This window comes from Urocitellus parryii, chromosome 15 (assembly GCF_045843805.1).
Source record: "Urocitellus parryii isolate mUroPar1 chromosome 15, mUroPar1.hap1, whole genome shotgun sequence".
In the NCBI taxonomy this organism is placed as follows: domain Eukaryota; kingdom Metazoa; phylum Chordata; class Mammalia; order Rodentia; family Sciuridae; genus Urocitellus; species Urocitellus parryii.
This window is the reverse complement of record NC_135545.1, coordinates 7,188,041-7,204,592: the sequence shown is the minus strand read 5'-3', so window position 1 is coordinate 7,204,592 and position 16,552 is coordinate 7,188,041. Positions and strand designations below refer to the sequence as shown.

General features: G+C 52.1%; 2 protein-coding genes and 4 non-coding genes across 12 annotated transcripts; all 6 read left to right on the top strand.

Annotated features, from left to right (window-relative positions):
* The first annotated feature begins 3,532 nt into the window (after nt 1-3,532).
* On the top strand, nt 3,533-11,583 carry Flt3lg (fms related receptor tyrosine kinase 3 ligand). 7 transcript variants are annotated; one of them, XM_077793014.1, is made up of 10 exons: nt 3,533-3,641; nt 3,960-4,026; nt 4,519-4,629; nt 4,815-4,868; nt 5,235-5,378; nt 5,756-5,894; nt 8,540-8,712; nt 8,809-8,877; nt 10,646-10,716; nt 11,396-11,583. In XM_077793014.1, the coding sequence occupies exons 2-8, from the start codon at nt 3,994-3,996 to the stop codon at nt 8,854-8,856; spliced, it is 702 nt and encodes a 233-aa protein (XP_077649140.1). In that variant the 5' UTR covers nt 3,533-3,641; nt 3,960-3,993; the 3' UTR covers nt 8,857-8,877; nt 10,646-10,716; nt 11,396-11,583. The 7 variants fall into 7 exon arrangements, with proteins under 7 accessions (XP_077649140.1, XP_077649141.1, XP_077649139.1 ...); XM_077793015.1 differs by having other exon boundaries at nt 3,533-3,666; XM_077793013.1 differs by having other exon boundaries at nt 3,533-4,026; nt 5,810-5,894.
* A 961-nt stretch (nt 11,584-12,544) lies between these two features.
* On the top strand, nt 12,545-16,261 carry Rpl13a (ribosomal protein L13a). Its single transcript, XM_026406273.2, has 8 exons — nt 12,545-12,635; nt 14,393-14,465; nt 14,729-14,794; nt 14,915-15,016; nt 15,212-15,297; nt 15,472-15,531; nt 15,885-16,007; nt 16,149-16,261. The coding sequence occupies exons 1-8, from the start codon at nt 12,621-12,623 to the stop codon at nt 16,233-16,235; spliced, it is 612 nt and encodes a 203-aa protein (XP_026262058.1). The 5' UTR covers nt 12,545-12,620; the 3' UTR covers nt 16,236-16,261.
* On the top strand, nt 14,507-14,590 carry LOC113195053 (small nucleolar RNA Z195/SNORD33/SNORD32 family). Its single transcript, XR_003302361.1, has one exon. It is a non-coding gene; the product is annotated as a small nucleolar RNA Z195/SNORD33/SNORD32 family (small nucleolar RNA).
* LOC113195052 (small nucleolar RNA Z195/SNORD33/SNORD32 family) lies at nt 15,053-15,137 on the top strand. The gene has a single exon (XR_003302360.1). It is a non-coding gene; the product is annotated as a small nucleolar RNA Z195/SNORD33/SNORD32 family (small nucleolar RNA).
* LOC113195055 (small nucleolar RNA SNORD34) lies at nt 15,337-15,406 on the top strand. Its single transcript, XR_003302363.1, has one exon. It is a non-coding gene; the product is annotated as a small nucleolar RNA SNORD34 (small nucleolar RNA).
* LOC113195046 (small nucleolar RNA SNORD35) lies at nt 15,601-15,692 on the top strand. Its single transcript, XR_003302355.1, has one exon. It is a non-coding gene; the product is annotated as a small nucleolar RNA SNORD35 (small nucleolar RNA).
* Nucleotides 16,262-16,552: the final 291 nt, after the last annotated feature.

The window sequence follows — 16,552 nt, the reverse complement described above, 5'->3', positions numbered from 1 at the left end:
ACTTCTGACTGGTTCTTCCTCTGTCATTTCTAACGACTCTTGTAATGACATTGGGTCCACCTGGATTGTCCAGGTCATCTCCCCATCTCAGGATCCTTAATCACCTCTGCCAAGTCCCTTTTGCCACATGGGAGCCAGAGGCAGTACAGATTAGGATGTGGACATCCTTGGGGGCCGTGGCTCTGCCTGCCACAGGACAAGACAGAAGAGGTCAATTATCACGAAAAGGTGGCTCCCTGGGCCCCGTGAGAAGGGAGAGGAAGAGAGCAGGGAAGAGAAATGTTGCTGGGCAGCGTGGGCCGGGCTTTGCTGCAGCGGGAGTCACTGTGTGTTCCAGGGCCAGAGCTCCTTTCGCTCACGTGGCCCGTCCATCAAGGATTGGGGGGGGCGCGGCTGGGGCTCAGCGGTAGAGCATTCGCCTAGCACGTGCGAGACCCTGGGTTCGATCCTCAGCACCACATATGAATAAATAAATAAATAAAGATTTTGTGTCCGACTACAACTAAAAAAATATTAAAAAAAAAAAAAAAAAGGATTGGCAGGGTCCCTCTGCCCTGGGAGTCAGCCAGGGAACTTGGCTGAGAGACGCTGGTTTACTCCACTCTCTGTGGCTATCCCTGAATGAACCCAGGGGTACTTAACCACCAAGCCACATCCCCAGCCCTTTTTATTTTTTTATTTTGGGACAGGATCTGGCTAAGCTACTTAGGGCCTAAGTTGCTGAAGCTGGCTTTCAACTTGTGATCCTCCTGCCTCAGCCTCCAGAGTCACTGGGATTATAGGCATGTGCCAGACTGGTCATTTGCAAAGAATAAAAGGCTCATGGTTCTGGAGGCCGAGAGGAACTGCACCTGTGGAGGACATCTTCCCCGCATCAGCAGGAGGCAGAGGACATGGTGTGGCAAGGCGGTGCTGGCCTGCTAGAGAGCTCACTTTCAGAGCAAAGCCACTTCCTCCGTAACCTGTCCTCCATTAATTAATGAATGGATTAATGTCCTCATAACCCAGTCATCCCCCGCAAAGGTCACGCCTCTAAATGCCATTAACATGAATTTGGGGATTAAATTTCCAATCAAGTCATCGCAGAGGCCCCTACGGTGCACCTCTCACCATCACTGTCCACCCCCAGCCTGGGCAGCGTCCACCCAGAGGGGCCTGGCACTCCCACTCTCAGTAGTCAGCCAAGCAAGCCACACGACCCAGCCTGAGTTCCACGGGGCGGGTAGGCCATGTCAGCACCAGAGCACCCAGGGAAGAGCTGAGCACCTTGGAGAGAAGAAATGGGGGAAGGCTGCTCATATCAGGGCCTTCTGATTCATTCATTCTAAGGATTGGACCCAGGGTTGCTCTACCACTGAGCTACGTCCCCAGCCCTTTGTATTTTGAGACAGTGTCTTGCTAAGTTGCTGAGGCTGGCCTCAAACTTGCCATCCTCCTGCCTCAGCCTCCTCACTGGGATTATAAATGTTTGCCACCACATCCAGCTAGTGCCTTTGTTTTAAAGGCACATAATATGTCTGCAATGAAATCATCATTTCCGGGTCAGCTTACTCAGAGTCTGCCAACTTCATCAGGGCAAGAAATGTACCTTTCATGCAGAGCCACATCCCCAGCACTGAGCTGGCAGCACTGTGGGTACTCAGCATTGTAGTACCACAGCACCAGGTGTGTGCTCCGTTCTCAGAGTGGGCCCCGCCCCACAGGGTAAGGCTCAGTCCTAAACAAGCCTCTCCCCCAGACATCCACCAGCCACCTGTACTTCTGACCCACTGACTACAAATCCAGGGCTCTCATGACCTCTTCAGGTTCAAGAACTCTGGAAAGTGCTATACTCACAATCACAGTGTCATTAGAAAGAATACAGACCAGACTGGGAGCAGTGGCGCACCCCTGTAATCCCAGAGGCTGGGAGGCTGGAGCAGGAGGATCAAGAGTTCAAAGCCAGCCTCAGCAACAGTGAGGCGCTAAGCAACTCAATGAGACCCTGTCTTTAAATGAAATACAAAATAGGGCTGGGGATGTGGCTCAGTGGTTGAATGCCTCTGAGTACCAAAAAAAAAAAAAAATCATGAACGCTGAGGGCTGGCTGTACCAAACCCTCATCCCCCAGGGAATCAGAGCAAATATCAATCACCTTCCTGGTGTACTGTGCTCACCAATAACAAGAGCCTCAAAAAATTTTTTTTAAATATTTATTTTTTAGTTTTAGATGGGCACAATATCTTTATTTTACGTTTATGTGGTGCTGGGGATCGAACCTAGTGCCTCATGCATGGTGGGCAAGCACTCTACCACTGAGCCACAACCCCAGCCCCCCAAAATCCAAAATTGTTACCCAGGCTTCCTCTGGTAGACAGGTCCCCAACACTTCCCAGAGTTTCGCAAGTCTAGCTCAAATCCTCAGCTCTCTAATCACATAATTGGTCTTTCTAGTATGACCAGCCTCCCTCAGAATAAACTCGGGCTTGTCAAGGTGGCAACCATGAATAACAGTGACACTCCTAATACCTGGGAAATTCCAAGGTTTTATCTCCCAGGAACCAGCCGCAAGAGCCAGACACAGTCTCTATAACTCAGCAATGGTGAAGAAGGGAAGAGGTCAGGATCCGGTTGTGGGATCATTCAGCCAATATCTGTGGAGCAGCTGCTAGGGCCAAACAGTTCTAGAAACTCAGAAAGGGTAAAACAGATATCCTACTGAGGACCTCCTGGAGCCCATGTCCCCTGGAAAAAAACAACCATGAAGATCAGAAAGCCACAGGGTGCGTTAGAAGGTGACAAGTATGAAGTAGGGGTGAGTAGGAACTCTGGGGGGCGGGGCTGTTTAAAAAAGGGGTGTGTGGAGAAGTGCGATTTTTAAAGGGTGTCTGCAAGCCCCTGCCTGTGAGTTAAGGAAACACCTGACTGAGATGGGGGTGCGCCACATAGGTGTCTGGGGCCAGGCCAAAACAGCCAGTGCAAAGGCCTAAGGCAGGAGTCTGCCCACCTCGCACACAGCAAGGAGGGCTGGTGTCGGAGAGGGACAGGAGGTGAGGTCAGAGGGGAGAGGGGACCAGATCCTGCGGTTCCATGTGGACCATTGTTCTGAATGAGGGGAGCTACAGGAGCTGACAGGTCTGCATGGACTTCTTTTGACTGCTTGGAGAGCCACTAGAGTCTCTGGGGCAGAAGCAGGGAGCCTAGTGAGTGGTGTCCCAGGCCGGAGGTGGTAGCAGGACCCAGATGACGGCAGTTGCAGTGGTGAGAATTGGTAGAACTCCGGCTAAATTTGAAGGTGAGCCAATCCATTTGTTGATGGGCCTGCCATTATGCAGTGAAAGGCGCAGAGGCGTCCAAGTGGACTCCAAGGCGTTGGGCCTGAGAGCCTGGAGGGATGGAACTGCCATCTACCTTGGGGCGTTGAAGAAGATTTTTGGGTGAGGAAGGAGGTTTCAGGGTGGCCTGCGCCTGGCTTGGTGCGCCTTGGGCTCGGCGCTGTGCACGCCGTCTAGGCGAAGGCGCCACCTGTCCCCACCAGGGGGCGCCCTCTGCCTCGACCCGATTCCACCCCTGCTCGCGGTCTCCCCCCAAAATTTCCTTTCACTTTCGGTCTCTGGCTGTCACCCAGCTTAGCCCTTCCACACCCAGCTGGGGCAAGCCTAGTGCGTGAGGAGAATGGGACTCCAGGTCCCCGAGGGGCGGGGCTGGGGTCCCCGTTCCTGCGGCTGAGGGAGCATGGCATGGGGAACCCCGTTGCCGGGTCCCTGACCTGAGGAGGGTTTCGGGGACCGGACGTCGGGGTTCTTGGAAGGGGAGATGAGTTTTCAGTGTAACTGGGGCTCACGCAGGAAGCCTGGGGGAGTAGGAGGCGGAAACTTAGCCACATCAAGGGCAGGAGGGAGGGGCGGGGAGGCGAAGGGGCGGGCGAGAAAGGGGCTGAGGGGTGCGTGTCCGAGACCAGCTCTTCTGTCCCTTCCAAGACCCGGCCACAGGCATGAGGGGCTCTCGGCAGAGATGATAGTGCTGGCGCCAGCCTGGAGCCCAATTGTGCGTATACCTGGGAGGAGGGGGGCACCAGGTCAAGATGGGCGAGCTGAAGGGGAGGTGGGGAGGAGTTGGGGGAGGTGGACAGGTGTAGTAGGTGGCAGAGATGGGGAGATGGGCAGAGGTGTGAGGTCATGGGCAGAGGTGGGGAGATGGGCAGAGGTGTGAGGTCATGGGCAGAGGTGGGGAGATGGACAGAGGTGTGAGGTCATGGGCAGAGGTGGGGAGATGGACAGAGGCGGGGAAAGAGGTAGGGAGGGGAGAGATGTGGAGGGAGGTGGAGATGGAGAGAGATGAGACAGGATGGATGAAAGTGGCCGGTTTCTGTTTTGGACAAGAGACAGGAGTAGGCCATGTTGGGGAGAGATGGGGACACATCAGACAAGATGCAGGGGAGAGAGGGGACGGGAAGATCTGGAATGAGACCTGAGAAGGGGACAGACAAGAGAGGGTGGGGGAGGTGGAGCAGCGCTGACTGGCCCGTGGCCCCCGTAGTCCTCACTGCTGCTGCTGCTGCTGCTGAGCCCTGGCCTCCGGGGGACCCCCGACTGCTCCTTCAAGCACAGCCCCATCACATCCACTTTTGCAGCCACCATCCGCAAGCTGGTGAGCCTTCCTGGCTGGTCCCCTCCCCTGGGTCCCTGCTTGAGCTCAAAGTTCTGTGACTGGGTATCTGTCATCTCTCTCCCTTGGTCTCTGCCCCTTGCCCCAGGTCTCTGCCTTCCATCTCTGAGTCTCCATAGTTTTGTTTCTCCGGCTCTCAGCCAGGCCTAACCCTCTTTTCTCTGCAGTCTGACTACCTGCTTCACGATTACCCAGTCACTGTGGCCTCCAACCTGCAGGACGTGAGTCATAGGTGGGATGGGCCTGGGACAGAGGTGGGGACCAGATGCAAGATTCTCCACCCTTCAGGGGCCACACTAGTGAGCCAAGAGCCTCCCTCTCCCTCAGACCCAGGGGTCCAGGCCCAGCCTCCTCCCTCAGACTCAGGGGTCCAGGCCTAGCCTCCTCCTTCAGACCCAGAGGTCCAGGCCCAGCCTCCTCCCTCAGACCCAGGGAACCAGGACCAGCCTCCTCCCTCAGACCCAGGGGTCCAGCCCCAGCCTCCTCCCTCAGACCCAGGGAACCAGGACCAACCCTCCTCCCTCAGACCCAGGAGTCCAGCCCCAGCCTCCTCCCTCAGATTGAGGGTATGGCCTGTCCCTCCCCAGGAAGAACTCTGCAAGGCGCTGTGGCAGCTGGTACTGGCTCAGCGCTGGATGGAGCAACTCAAAACTGTGGCCGGGTCTCAGATGAAAATCCTCCTGGAGGACGTCAACACTGAAATACACTTTGTCACCTTATGTGCCTTCCAGGTCAGCCCTGAGCTCGGGGGATGAATGAGGGGAGGGTGCCTCCCAGGCACCGCAAGTGAAGCTCCGGAGCCTCACTGGGAGTTCTTTTGGCAGCAGAGCCCCAAGGGAGAATGTCCCTGAGGTCCCCAGGGACACTGCTGCTGGGTACCAGAAGATGGTGAAGGGCTCCACAATTGGGCCCAGGTTTCTTAGGCCCCGATGAGAGGGGCAGCTAAGGGGTCATGTCCCCTTGCCACCAGGGAGTCTGGGGGTCTCAACTCTGAGATTGAGGCCTCGTTGGGTTCATTGCTGGATGTTGCTGGCAGGGAAAGCCCTGGGCTGGCTGGCTGGAGATGCTGGGGCCATGTGGCCGTGACATCTCCCTCCCCTGCTCCCAGCCCCTCCCCAGCTGCCTTCGCTTCGTCCAGACCAACATCTCCCACCTCCTGCAGGACACCCTCGAGCAGCTGGTGGCTCTGAAGCCCTGGATCACCCGCCGGAATTTCTCTCGGTGCCTGGAGCTGCAGTGCCAGCCCGGTAACGGCTCCCAGTCCCTGAAGCCCACTGGTACCCTCCTGTCCCTCCTGCTCAGGGTGTCCCAGAGAGCCCTTGCTCCCAACTGGTACGACCTGGAGCAAGTTCATTCCCCTTTCTGCTTCAGTTTACCCATCTTTGAGAAGGAAGCTGTAGTCCCTGCCTGTGTGTCTAAGAAACCCTGACCACAGACACAGGCAGTCACTTATTTAAATTTTAAATTCCTGGCTGCCATGTGGGGGGAAAAAAGATGGATTCATTTTTTCCTCAGGATTTTAATTTTTTTTTTTTTTTTTTGGTACTGGGGATTGAACTCAGGGGCACTCGACCACTGAGCCACATCCCCAGCCCTATTTTGTGTTTTATTTAGAGACAGGGTCTCACTGAGTTGCTTAGTGCCTCGCCATTGCTGAGGCTGGCTTGGAACTTGTGATCCTCCTGCCACAACCTCCCAAACTGCTAGGATTACAGGCACGCACCATCATGTCCAACTCAATGTTTCTTATTTCTTAGCAAGTTAATAGTTGTTTTATTTATTTTAAAAAATCTTTATTTATTTTATTTATGTATTTATTATTTTTATGTGGTGCTGAGGATGGAATCCAGCGCCTCACATATGCTAGGCAAGCGCTCTGTCGCTGAGCTACAAACGCAGCCCCTGAGTTGTTTTATTTTTAAGCTTTTTTTCCTTTGGGAAAAATCATTGAAAAACTGCAAAGACATTAAGGCGATCCCCTGCCCTCCATGCCCAGCCTCTCCAGTTTACATTTGCTTGTTAATTAACTAATAGAACAAAATTAAAACCAGGAAATTGACATTGGTCCAATCCACAGAGTTTATTCGGATTTTACCACTTATTTATACACACTTGAGTGTGTATATGAGTTTGTGAGCGCTGCCGTGACAAAGCCCCACAGAGTGACTTAAACCACAGATGACCCAGTGCTGGAAGCCAGAAGTCCAAGATCCACTGTCACCAGGGCCTGTGAGAGTAAATCTGCTCCAGGACTCTGGTAGATGGCTGGCTTCTTCATGGTCGTTATGCTCTCTGACACATATATATATATATATATATATATATATATATATATATATATATATATTTTAAATATTTTTCATTGTAGATGGACACATACCTTAATTTTATTTATTTATTTTTATATGGTGCTGAGGAGCAAACCCAGTCCCTCACACATGCTAGGGAAGTGCTCTACCACTGAGCCACATCCCCAATGTAGGATTCTATTAAGATATCAATAATTTAATATTTTTATTTAATGCAATATCCCCCCAAACTCTATTCAGTGTTTAAAAAAAATTATTTAGGGGGCTGGGGATGTGGCTCAGTGGTAGCGCGCTCGCCTGGCATGCGTGCGGCCTGGGTTCGATCCTCAGCACCACATACAAACAAAGATGTTGTGCCTGCCGAAAACTAAAAAATAAAGATTAAAAAAAAAAAGTATTTAGTGATTCAGGTGCTGCAATCCCAGCTTCTCCAGAAGCTAAGGCAGGAGGATCGCAGGTCAAGGCCAGCCTGGGTAAATCAGTGCAACTCTATCTGAATACATAAATAAATAAATAAATCGGGCCAGGCTTTAGGGCGGTGGCACAGCGCTTGCTGGCATGTGCATGGCCCTGGGCTTCATCTACACTGCTGCCAAAAATAACCCAAGTAACTCAAGTAACTGCAGCTCAGGGTTGACACACTAATCCGGGAAACAGTTGATAAACACCCGACACACAAATAAACAAGAAAGTAGCTCACTGTCATCAAATTAAAACAAGATGATAGAATCCTGAGCTGGGTGGTGGTTGGAAATTACTGGAAGTTGGGAACAAAGGAATAGCCAGTGCCAAAGACCCTGGGGCAGAAATCTGCCTGTGTTTAGGGGACATCAGGGAGGCCTGTGAGACTGAAGCTGAGTGGGTAGGAGGGAAGCTGAAGGTACAGAGAGGAAAAAAGGACCATATTTGCAGAGCCCCAGGGACACCGTAGGTTCATATATTGTATGTCACTGGGTGTGTTTATTTATTTACCTGCAGTATGGGGGATTGAACCCAGCACTTTGTGCATGCTGGGCAAGCGCTCTACCACTGAATTACACTCCAGCCTTTTTATTTTTTGAGACAAGGTCCCCCTGAGTTGCTGAAGCTGGCCTCCAACTTGTGTCCTCATGCCCCAGCCTCCTAAATCTCTAGGATTACAGGCCTATGCCACTGTGCCCAGCTCTGTTACTGTTTTATTCTCTAAATGTCCATTCATTCACATACTTAAATCATAGGTTCTGCTGGTAAATCACCCAGATAAGGTTCCTGCTCCCTGGGGGCAGGGGATGGGGGTGGGGTCTCAGGACTGGGAAATGACAGGTACATAACCACTGGAAACATTTGAGTTTAAGTATGAAATAAAATATAACCTAAGAGCCAGGTTCTCGCCTAAGCACGCTGTGTACATACCCTCATGATTTTGTGTCAGCCTTGTGAGGTAAGTGCAATGATTATCCGTCCTCATTTCTCTGGGGATGAGGCAGCTGCGGTCAGGGAGGGGAGGCTGGCGCCCACTGAGGTCCCACAGCTGGCCCCAGCAGGACTCCTGCTTTCCCTGACACAGCCCTTCTCCTCGTTCACCGGGTCCCCTCTCTCCTCAGACTCCTCCACCCTGCCGCCCCCAAGGAGTCCCCGGGCCCTGGGGGCAACAGCACTGCCAGCCCCTCAGTCCCACCTGCTGTTCCTGCTGCTGCTGCTGCCCGTGGCCCTCCCACCACTGGCCGCTCTCTTGTGCCTGCGCTGGAGAAGGGTGAATGGCCGCCCTGCCCCTCAGGTGAGGAACAGATGAGGGGGCGCAGAGAGATGGGAAGGGAAGGGGGGGCTGGAGGCTCTGCCTGCCCACCTGAGGCTGACCCTGTGGGGCCCACAGGTGCCCCCTGCCTCCAGTCCCCAGGGTGTGCTGCTTGTGGAGTGCTGACCCGGCGGGGGCGTCGTCTTGGTGAGTTCTTCTTCATGCTGTGGGGCCGGGAGGCCAGGCCAGGGACTCTGGACTTAGACTGGAGGGGTGGGGGTGTCCTGGGAGCCCCAGGAGGGTTGTGGGCGGAAGAGTGGCAGGGCCGGTGCTAGGTGCTGAAAGACTCCTAGGGGCCCAGGAGGACCTGTAGAAGAAGAGACAGGAGGCCAAGGAGGAGGCCAGCAAGGGTCCACAGAGAGAGGCCAAGGCCTGGGTTCAGGGCAGAACGATGGAGGGAGAGTGGGGGGGGCAGAGAATCAGGGGAGGGGGTCAAGAAGCACAAGACTGGACTGAGCAGCTTGGCGGAGGAGCTGACACAGATGCCCTCAGGTCTGGCCCAGTGACGGGGTAGCCAGTGGGGAACCCAGGGGGAAGCAAGCTCAGGAGGAGACAGTGATTCAGGGGGGACCTGAGGGAATGAGGACCCCGGGAGATACTGGGTGCTGGAGTTTGCATGCCAGGACCCAGTGTCCTTCTGGGGCAGGAATGGCGTGGCCCTGAGGGTGGGGGGACTGCCTTTGCTCAGTCCTTCAGGTGTTTCAGGAAGTTCAACTAGCCCCAGGGCAGCAGGGAACCAAGGGAAACCCCAGAGGGAGGAGAGAATCTGAAAACAGGTGTGGGGAGAGGAGGCAGGGGTAGCAGGAGGAAGGCCTAGAGGGACCTAGGGGGAATAGTACTCAGTCATCCCTCTGGCACAGGCCTGGGGCTCGACCTCTCTACAGATTAACTCACTTCCTTGAGAAGTGCTATTATGAGCCCCACTTCATACAGGCTGAAACCAAGGCATAGAAAGGCAAGTTAATTTGCCAGAAGGCACACAGCTTGTGAGTGACAACCAAGATTTGATCCCAGGCTGCCTGCCCCCACCCCACCCCCAGCACCTTGAGCATGCTGGACAAATACTGCACCTTGGAGCTTCACCCCAGCCCTCAGCCTGCCCTAATCTAACACAAACCCTTCACTTGTCTACCTGGGTTCCCTTTCCTTACAAGAGTCTCTAAAAATAGTGCTTTCCATCATAGGACTGCCTCAAGGCTAAGTGAAGTGACACAAGGAAAGGCCCTCAGAGAAACACTGCCAAGTGGAAATACAATGAAGCCACATGTGATTTTCAATTCCTTAGTCCTCATGTCAAAAAAAAAAAAAAAAAAAAGGAAAAGCAGCAGGTAACTTTAGACAGCACAGAGGCACACGCCTGTAATCCCAACAATTCAGGAGGCTGAAGGAGGATTGAACATTTGAGACCAACCTCAACCAATTAGCAAGACCCTGTCTCAAAAATAAAATAAAAGGGGCTGGGGTTGTGGCTCAGTGATACAGCACTTGCCTAGCATGTGTGAGGCACTGGGTTTGATCATCAGCATTGCATAAAAAAATAAATTAAATAAAGGTATTATGTCCATCTACAACTATAAATATTTTTTAAATAAAATAAAAGGGCTGGGGATCTAACTCAGAGGTAGCACACCCCTGGGTTGAATCCTCAGTACCACAAACACACACACACAAAAAAAAAGGTAACTTGAAATACTTTTTTTTAAATATATTTTTTTAGTTGTAGGTGGACACAATGCTTTTATTTTTACTTATTTTTATGTGGTGCTGAGGAGCGAACCCAGTGCCTCACCTGCACTAGGTGAGCACTCTACCACTAAGCCTTGAAATACTTTAAATATTATGTTTTACTTTTTTTTTTTTTAAAGAGAGAGTGAGAGAGGGGGAGAGAGAAATTTTTTTAATATTTATTTTTTAGTTATCGGCGGACACAACATCTTTGTTTTGTATGTGGTGCTGAGGATCGAACCCGGGCTGCACGCATGCCAGGCGAGTGCGCTACCGCTTGAGCCACATCCCCAGCCCTTATGTTTTACTTTACCTGTTGTATCCAAACTATAGTCAATGAAATACTTTACTCTCTTTTTGCATATTTCAGAATCAGTGTGTATACATCATGTCTAAAGTCAGATGACATTTTTCTTTTGTGTATGCACAAAAGAATGTATGCAGGGCTGGAACCCCGGGCCTGCACACCCAAGGCAAGGGTCCACCACTGAGCTACAAAGTGACACATTTTTATCAGAACCGCTTGATCTGCATTTAACATTCAGGAGCTTTGCACTTGCAGAGCTTTGCACTTTGCACTTGTTTTCTTACTCGCTCAATAACTATATTATTAATTTCTTAAATTTAATAAAAATTGGATGAAATTTAAAAAAAAAAAAGCCTGAGTTGCCCCATAGTCACATTTGAAGTGCTCAGTAGTCACACGTGGCTGGTGGCTAACCAGCTGGAGAGCAGGGATGGAGACCATTTCCACCATTGCACAAGAGTTTTTCTTAGACAGTGATGTCCTTAAGACAGATGCCTGCTGCTCACTGGGAACAGAGTTGTTTGGGGCAGTCTGTGTGCTGCCTGGAGCTAAGTATTTTCTTTCCCTCTCCTCTGTCCGTGGATCCTCAAATAACCCAAGACGACGACATATTTATCATCCCATTTTACACAGGACACTGAGGCCCAGCAAGAGGACTCACCTATCAGAGGACACACGCCCAGTACACAGAGGAAGGCGGCTACAGACTGGTCCCTTCCTAGGCACCATTGCCCCTCAGGATGGAGGGTACGCCAGAACTCAGCCCTCTGTATAAAGCCCTTGTCCCCATGAACTTGTATATAAATCATTATTTTCTACCAGTTCTGGTTGGACTTGTCTGTGGTTGGGACGGGTTATGAATGGGACGGCATAGGGCTTGAGTTTTGTTTAGTTAATGCAATGTTTCTGTTCAAGCCTCCTGGGGCCCAGAGCCTGTACTAGGCAATTCTAAGACCCAGATGTGAGGCAAAACCAGCCCAGGGCTCTGGCGCGCCGGGTCTTTGGAGGAGTCCCAGGGCACTCCAGAGCCGGGGCAAGATGACACACACTTGAATAAAGGGAGCACAGACAGTGTGGGATCCCCCAGGAGGCATCTGGCCCAGGCTGGGATAGATGGGGAGGCTCTCTGGAGGAAAGGACTCATGAGCCCAAAGGCACTGGGATCATAACAAGACAGATTCTGCAGTGAGCGGTGGGCGGAAGAGCAGGGAGGGCATCCCAAGCAAGAGAGACGGCAGAAGCAAAGGCCAAGAGTCTGGAAAGCGGAAAGCTGCTTTGGGATCCGCAGCAGATTGGTGCAGCCCCGGCATCTGGAAGTCATTTCTTCATCATCCACCTCCACCTGTTTCACAAAGGCGGATGCCGGGGCCCAGATAAGTGCAGCAGTTCGTCCTGCTCACCACGAGGCCTACCAGGCATCAAATCCACATCCCCTAACCTAGACTGAGCGCCTAAGGGCTGCCCAGGCGGATCTGCTTGCCCCCTGCAGGCCATCACGTACCCTGCAACCCTCAGTCGCCTGATGGAGTAACGGCGACAAGTCGAGTGGAGTAGATCAGCAGCCCCTCAAAAAGATGGCTGCCGAGCCTCGACAGCCCCACCCGACAGAACCGCCTCACGACCCACGTGATCTCTAGCCCCTCACAGGCATGGCCGCCCGAGGTCCGATCGGATTGGTCAGTCAGAAGACCGCCCGCCTTCCCCCTAGGGCATCTCTGCGCACGCGTACAGCACTTTAGCCAATGAGAAGACAGAAACTTCTCCGCTGCGCCAGTGTAGCGTTGCTGCCTCCGCCCTTGCGGCAAGGGATAAGAAACCCTGCGCCAACACTTCCTTCTTTCCCAGGCGGCTGCCGAAGATGGCGGAGGGGCAGGTTCGGTGTCTGCGCGGCTGGGGTGGTGTGGGGTCGCGTGGGATCCAGTCGGGAACAGAGTTGGGCCCAGTATTCCCTTCTACATACGTTGTGAAGCTTCAGATCAGCAGTTAACAAAAAGGAGCTGGTTTTAGTGGGTAATCCGTAGGGATGTAGGAGAAACCGCGGCTGTTTTAAGGTCGAGGAGTGGCTAAAAGGCGGCAGTTTATTCCTTCTCAAGGCGAAGGGTGATGGTGAGAGTTTGTTTTACGGTTACGCCTTCCTTGTCTTAATCTTGGGTAGCGGGTGGGAGCCCTTGGCGTCAGGTCTTTGTTCAGACCCCGGCCATGGGGAACACGCGGCGGTCTGACTGATGTCGGGCGATGGGAACCTGAGGCTGGACCAAAATGGAGGCCACTGCCGTTGTGCCCAAGGCCTAACTGCTTAAGCCTAATTCGGGATCAAGGTTTCCTACAGCTTGTGGCATTTCAATGCGAAATTCCCTTATGCAGTAGGTTGAGAAAACTCGCCTTCCGAGTGTTCAGGAATTGCTTTATTTCCCCCCTTGTTTTGGGGTTGCTGGAAGTAGAGGGCTGTTAACAGTTCCACAGCTATAGGACAAACTATCGTTCCCCAAATCACCCCCAGGCCCTCAGGGAACACCGTAGAAACTTAGCTCTGTGTCTTCTGTTGAACGTGTACCCAAGAGGGTGGTCCTTGGGGCTGGGGCTGTAGTCTAATGGCAGAGCGCTTACCTAGCACGTGTGAGGCATAATTAGAGGATGGGGGGGCTGGGTTGTGGCTCAGCGGTGGAGCACTAGCCTGGCATGTGCAGGGCCCTGGGTTCCATCCTCAGCACCACATAAAAATAAGTAAAATGGAGGTATTACATCCAACTACAACTAAAAAAAAAAGAGGATGGCCCTGGAGAGGATTTCCTTGTGGATTTCTTCCTGTAAGTCTGTGGTGTTTGGGCTCATACCCAGGTAGGTAGAACTAGGCAAGTGGTAATAATCATCAAGCGTATGTGTACCTGTGAACAGCAGTGTGCACTGGTTTTGCCTGTTTATTGGCAATAGTCTTGAGGCAGATGCTATCCTCATTTTTCAGGTGAGTTGTAGATTTTGGGCCAAGGTCACATTGTAGGGAAGTCTAGCTTAGGTTTAGATTTGATGCCACCTGCACTGTTTTCCAATAACTACACAAGTATGTGTAACAACCATTATTTTATACTGTCACATTAGTACATTATGGTGTGCTTTATTAATGTTGATGGCTTCTATTCTCAATGAGGAAGCTGAGGACCCAGGGATGCAGATCCAGCAAGGGCTTTTGACAATACTTGCTAAGATCAGGGGTAGCATGCCTGTAGTACCCAGCTACTCAGGAGGACTGCTTGAACCCAGGGTTTTGAAGTCAGCCTGGGCAACATAATGAGAAAAAGTCCATGGTAAAAATTGCATTTTACATCTTAAGGAGAGTTGGGTTATTAGAAGCCTGCAGTTTGACAAATTTTGTATCTGTATGAGCCATGGATAGGAGTTGCCAGGTTTGGGTCAATCCAAAATGCAGTCTCAGGAAGGGAGAAGGGAGTTCCTTGGTGTTTTGTCCTGCCTGGTGATGCTGGATCAGCATTTTGCTTCCCCTTGGTCTACTAACCCAAGTCTTGGGTCTGAGCTGGAAGAGGCTCCCAGAGGCAAGATGAACTGGTAAAGAGTGGTTTCTTGAGGTGGGAGAGTAAAGCTGTCAGTTTTCTCATCCCTTCCTTGTCTCCACAGGTCCTAGTGCTGGATGGTCGAGGCCATCTCCTGGGCCGCCTGGCGGCCATTGTGGCCAAACAGGTACTGCTGGGTAAGTCTGCTCACAGTCCTCCCTGCCTTTAGTTCCACTTGCAGGTCAGTGATGAGCAACAATCACCATCTTTCGTTTGAGTCTCACGACTGTGAGATCAACCCCATGCACCGCTCTGAGACTTGCCAGCCAAACTCTTCCCTCCCTGGCTCAGATTTTAGTATGAACCCAGCTCTGCCAATTGTGTGCAAGGGAGGATCCCTCTCCCTGTATTCTGCCCTTCATAACCCTTCCCCTTCTTGAATGCCTCACCTTCTCTTTAGGCCGCAAGGTGGTGGTTGTGCGCTGTGAGGGCATCAACATTTCTGGAAATTTCTACAGAAACAAGTGTAAGTTAAACCTGTGATCATAGAGGGGTTAAGGTTTTTTGCTAGAACTTTAGGGTTTGGTTGGGAACTGTTAGGTCTTGTCATGGACAAGGCAAGCCTCATATTCTCCCCTTCCCTCAGTGAAGTACCTGGCCTTCCTCCGCAAGAGGATGAATACCAACCCATCCCGAGGCCCGTACCACTTCCGGGCCCCCAGTCGCATCTTCTGGAGGACTGTACGAGGTGAGCTGGGCCTGGGGCTGTGGGTGGTGGCAGCAGGCAGCCAGTGATGAGGACGTCTCCCACTCGTGTTCGAGTTCCCCAACCATGAGATGACTCCACATGCACTACCATCTGAGGCCGCCCCATGCCTGCCCTGGTGGGGAAGGGTGGACATCCTCTTAAGCTCCACTGAGGTCTGGCATCCTTCTGCCATAGGCATGCTGCCCCACAAGACCAAACGAGGCCAGGCTGCCCTGGACCGCCTCAAGGTGTTTGATGGGATTCCACCACCCTACGACAAGGTGAGCCACACCAAGCCCCCAGCACAGTGTCGTGCATCCAGCGTCCATGATGTTACACAATTACCTACATTGTTTGAGCCTCATGAAAACATAACTGGCTGAGACGCCTACTGCAGCCAGCCTCCTTTGCCTAGTGTCTCTGCACTAGGTCTTTAAGCCCCTCTCCTCCAACAGAAAAAGCGGATGGTGGTTCCTGCTGCCCTGAAGGTTGTGCGACTGAAGCCAACAAGAAAGGTGAGTTCCAGGTTGGACAGCTCTAACTTGGTTTTATGGTCTGCTGGGGTGAACCTGAGGTTCAAGACTGGCAAATGATGTTTTTTCTCACGATGGTCTGCGGATGCCACTGTGTGTGTGTGCAGTGCCGAGAACGCTAAAGGCTTAGCTGATGCCAGGAGCAGGGAGCCTTTACACAGGATGTGTGTGTCGCTTTTTCATGTGGGCTTGCTGGGGACTGAATTATTATTCCCTTCCCATGATCCTCTAGGACAGTTACTCCCCTTGTGACCACCATGGCCTCAGTCCAGGCTCCTTAGGTTAAGAGGACTCCCGTGTCTCCATGTCCTTAAAAACTTTCTCTGCCCCTCTAGTTTGCCTACCTGGGGCGCCTGGCTCATGAGGTCGGCTGGAAGTACCAGGCAGTGACAGCCACCCTGGAGGAGAAGAGAAAGGAGAAAGCCAAGATCCATTACCGGAAGAAAAAACAGCTTATGGTGAGGGCAGAGGTTGCCCTGGAGGGGACTGTGCTTGTGGGTGGACCAGGCTGGCAAGGTCTTGCCCTAGAAGGTCTGCCTTCATCCCAGCCTGAGGTGGAGAACCAGCTCCTAAAGCCATTGTGTGTTTTTACCCCACAGAGGCTACGAAAACAGGCAGAAAAGAATGTGGAGAAGAAAATTAACAAGTTCACAGAGGTCCTCAGGATCAATGGACTCCTGGTCTGAGCCCAATAAAGACTGTTTATGCCTCATGTGTGGCCTGGCCTGCCCTTCCTCCATCGCCACCCTGGGATATGGGGGACCCAGTACAGCTCTCTGGGTTCCACAGGCAGCTTGGGACCTGGAAAGCTGACACAGAAGGGCCTAGCCTTGGTCTCTGCTTCTGTTTCAGAAGGTTTCTTAAAGAGTTGTACGGTCAGAATTTATGACCTGCTTATTCATGAATTTAAAAAAAAAAAAACGATAGAACTACCAGTTACTTGCAGTATTTAAAAAAAATGAGCTGGAACACTAAGGGGGGGTCTCCTTGGCTACAGGGGCAC

Bases quoted from the DNA above. Each gene is read 5' to 3' on its own strand.
- Flt3lg (XM_026406267.2), top strand. From the start codon at position 3,796: ATGAGTTTTCAGTGTAACTGGGGCTCACGCAGGAAGCCTGGGGGAGTA. The intron at 5,895-8,539 runs GTAACGGCTCCC...CTCTCTCCTCAG, and splicing joins GGAGCTGCAGTGCCAGCCCG to ACTCCTCCACCCTGCCGCCC. The intron at 8,713-8,808 runs GTGAGGAACAGA...TGGGGCCCACAG, and splicing joins ATGGCCGCCCTGCCCCTCAG to GTGCCCCCTGCCTCCAGTCC.
- Rpl13a (XM_026406273.2), top strand. The intron at 14,795-14,914 runs GTAAGTTAAACC...CCCTTCCCTCAG, and splicing joins AAATTTCTACAGAAACAAGT to TGAAGTACCTGGCCTTCCTC. The intron at 16,008-16,148 runs GTGAGGGCAGAG...TTTACCCCACAG, and splicing joins GGAAGAAAAAACAGCTTATG to AGGCTACGAAAACAGGCAGA.